The following is a 1,926-nucleotide window of genomic DNA, read 5'->3' as shown; positions in this document are numbered from 1 at the left end:
GCCATAGAACATCCATCCCCTAATTCCCTATGGAATGAACCCCAGGAAAATCCCAGCATGGCCATAAAACATCCATCCCCTAATTCCCTATGGAATGAATCCCAAAACAATCCCAGGATGGCCATAAAACATCCATCCCCTAATTCCCTATGGAATTAACCCCAGGATGGCCCTAAAACATCCATCCCCTAATTCCCTATGGAATGAACCCCAGGACAATCCCAGGATGGCCATAGAACATCCATCCCCTAATTCCCTATGGAATGAACCCCAGGACAATCCCAGGATGGCCATAAAACATCCATCCCCTAATTCCCTATGGAATGAATCCCAGGATGGCCCTAAAACATCCATCCCCTAATTCCCTATGGAATGAATCCCAAAACAATCCCAGGATGGCCATAAAACATCCATCCCCTAATTCTCTATGGAATGAACCCCAGGATGGCCATAGAACATCCACCCCCTAATTCCCTATGGAATTAACCCCAGGACAATCCCAGGATGGCCATAAAACATCCATCCCCTAATTCTCTATGGAATGAACCCCAGGATGGCCATAGAACATCCATCCCCTAATTCCCTATGGAATGAATCCCAGGATGGCCCTAAAACATCCATCCCCTAATTCCCTATGGAATGAATCCCAGGACAATCCCAGGATGGCCATAAAACATCCATCCCCTAATTCCATATGGAATGAATCCCAGGATGGCCCTAAAACATCCATCCCCTAATTCCCTATGGAATTCCCCCCTTCCCCCCTACAATTCCCGCCCTTTCCTCCCTCTCCCCTTGCCCTCAGATCCACGTTCGGATCCATTCCCAGCCCAGCTTTCCCTGATCCATGGCGGGATCCATCCCCAGCTCCTCCGGGAAGGATCCCAGCGCCGCATTCCCAAGGCCGCCCTTCCCGGCGCTCACGCTCTGGATCTCGGCTCCTCCGGCTTTTCCATGGAAGTGTTGAGGGTGCCGTGGGTCTGCAGCCCTCGGCCCTTCCTGGCGCTGAAGGTTCCCTCCAAAACGAAGCCGTTGGCAAAGGAGAGCTTTCCCTGCGGAGCGGAAATCTGGGATTAGCCGGGATTAGCTGGGATTAGCTGGGATCATCTGGGATTATCTGGGATCACCCAGAATCATCTGGGATCATCCGGGATTATCTGGGATTATCCGGGATCATCCGGAATTATCTGGGATCACCCAGGTTCATCCAGGATTATCCGGGATCATCTGGGATCATCCGGGATTATCCAGGATTATCTGGGATTATCTGGGATCATCTGGGATCACCCAGGATCATCTGGGATCATCTGGGATCATCCGGGATTATCTGGGATCACCCGGCATCATCCGGGATTACCCAGGATTATCTGGGATTATCTGGGATCACCCGGCATCATCCCGGATTATCCAGGATTATCTGGGATTATCCGGGATCATCCGGGATTTTTCGGGATCATCTCCATTATTAAATCCTCATTCATTAATAAATACTTTATAATTTCTCTAGGTATTATTAAAATCCCTACATTATTCATTATTAAATTCTCATTAAGTTCCCTATTTATTATTAAAATCTCAATTTATTACTAAATTCTCCATTTATTATTAAATTCCCATTACATTTTCTGCTCTTCCATTAGTTATGATTAAATTCTCTATTCCTAAATTCTCTATTTATTATTAAATTCTCCATTTTTAAATTCTCATCAATAAATTCTCTATTTATTATTAAATTCTTTTTAATTTCTCCATGCCTTATTCAAATCTCAACATTATTTATTATTAAATTCTCTATTACTAAATTCTCTATTTATTATAAAAAATCTCTATTTATTATTAAATTCTCCATTATTAAATTCTCTATTATTAAATTCTCTACTATTAAATTCTCCATTATTAAATTCTCTATTATTAAATTCCCTATTA

At 43.4% G+C, this 1,926-nt stretch overlaps 1 protein-coding gene across 1 annotated transcript in view; it reads right to left on the bottom strand.

Moving 5' to 3' along the window:
• Positions 1-1,926, bottom strand: part of ALS2CL (ALS2 C-terminal like) — a 36,765-nt gene that overhangs the window by 12,657 nt on the left and 22,182 nt on the right. Inside the window, exon 8 of the mRNA XM_042019840.1 lies at positions 925-1,073. Within this exon, the coding sequence (XP_041875774.1) occupies positions 925-1,073 (149 nt within the window). The remainder of the gene's footprint in view (positions 1-924; positions 1,074-1,926) is intronic.

Source organism: Corvus kubaryi, unplaced genomic scaffold, assembly GCF_017639235.1.
Source record: "Corvus kubaryi isolate FWS band 111438036 unplaced genomic scaffold, C.kubaryi_AGA036_p1.0 36238, whole genome shotgun sequence".
NCBI lineage: Eukaryota > Metazoa > Chordata > Aves > Passeriformes > Corvidae > Corvus > Corvus kubaryi.
Note: the sequence above shows the minus strand (reverse complement) of the source record. Positions and strands in the feature narration are given on the sequence as shown.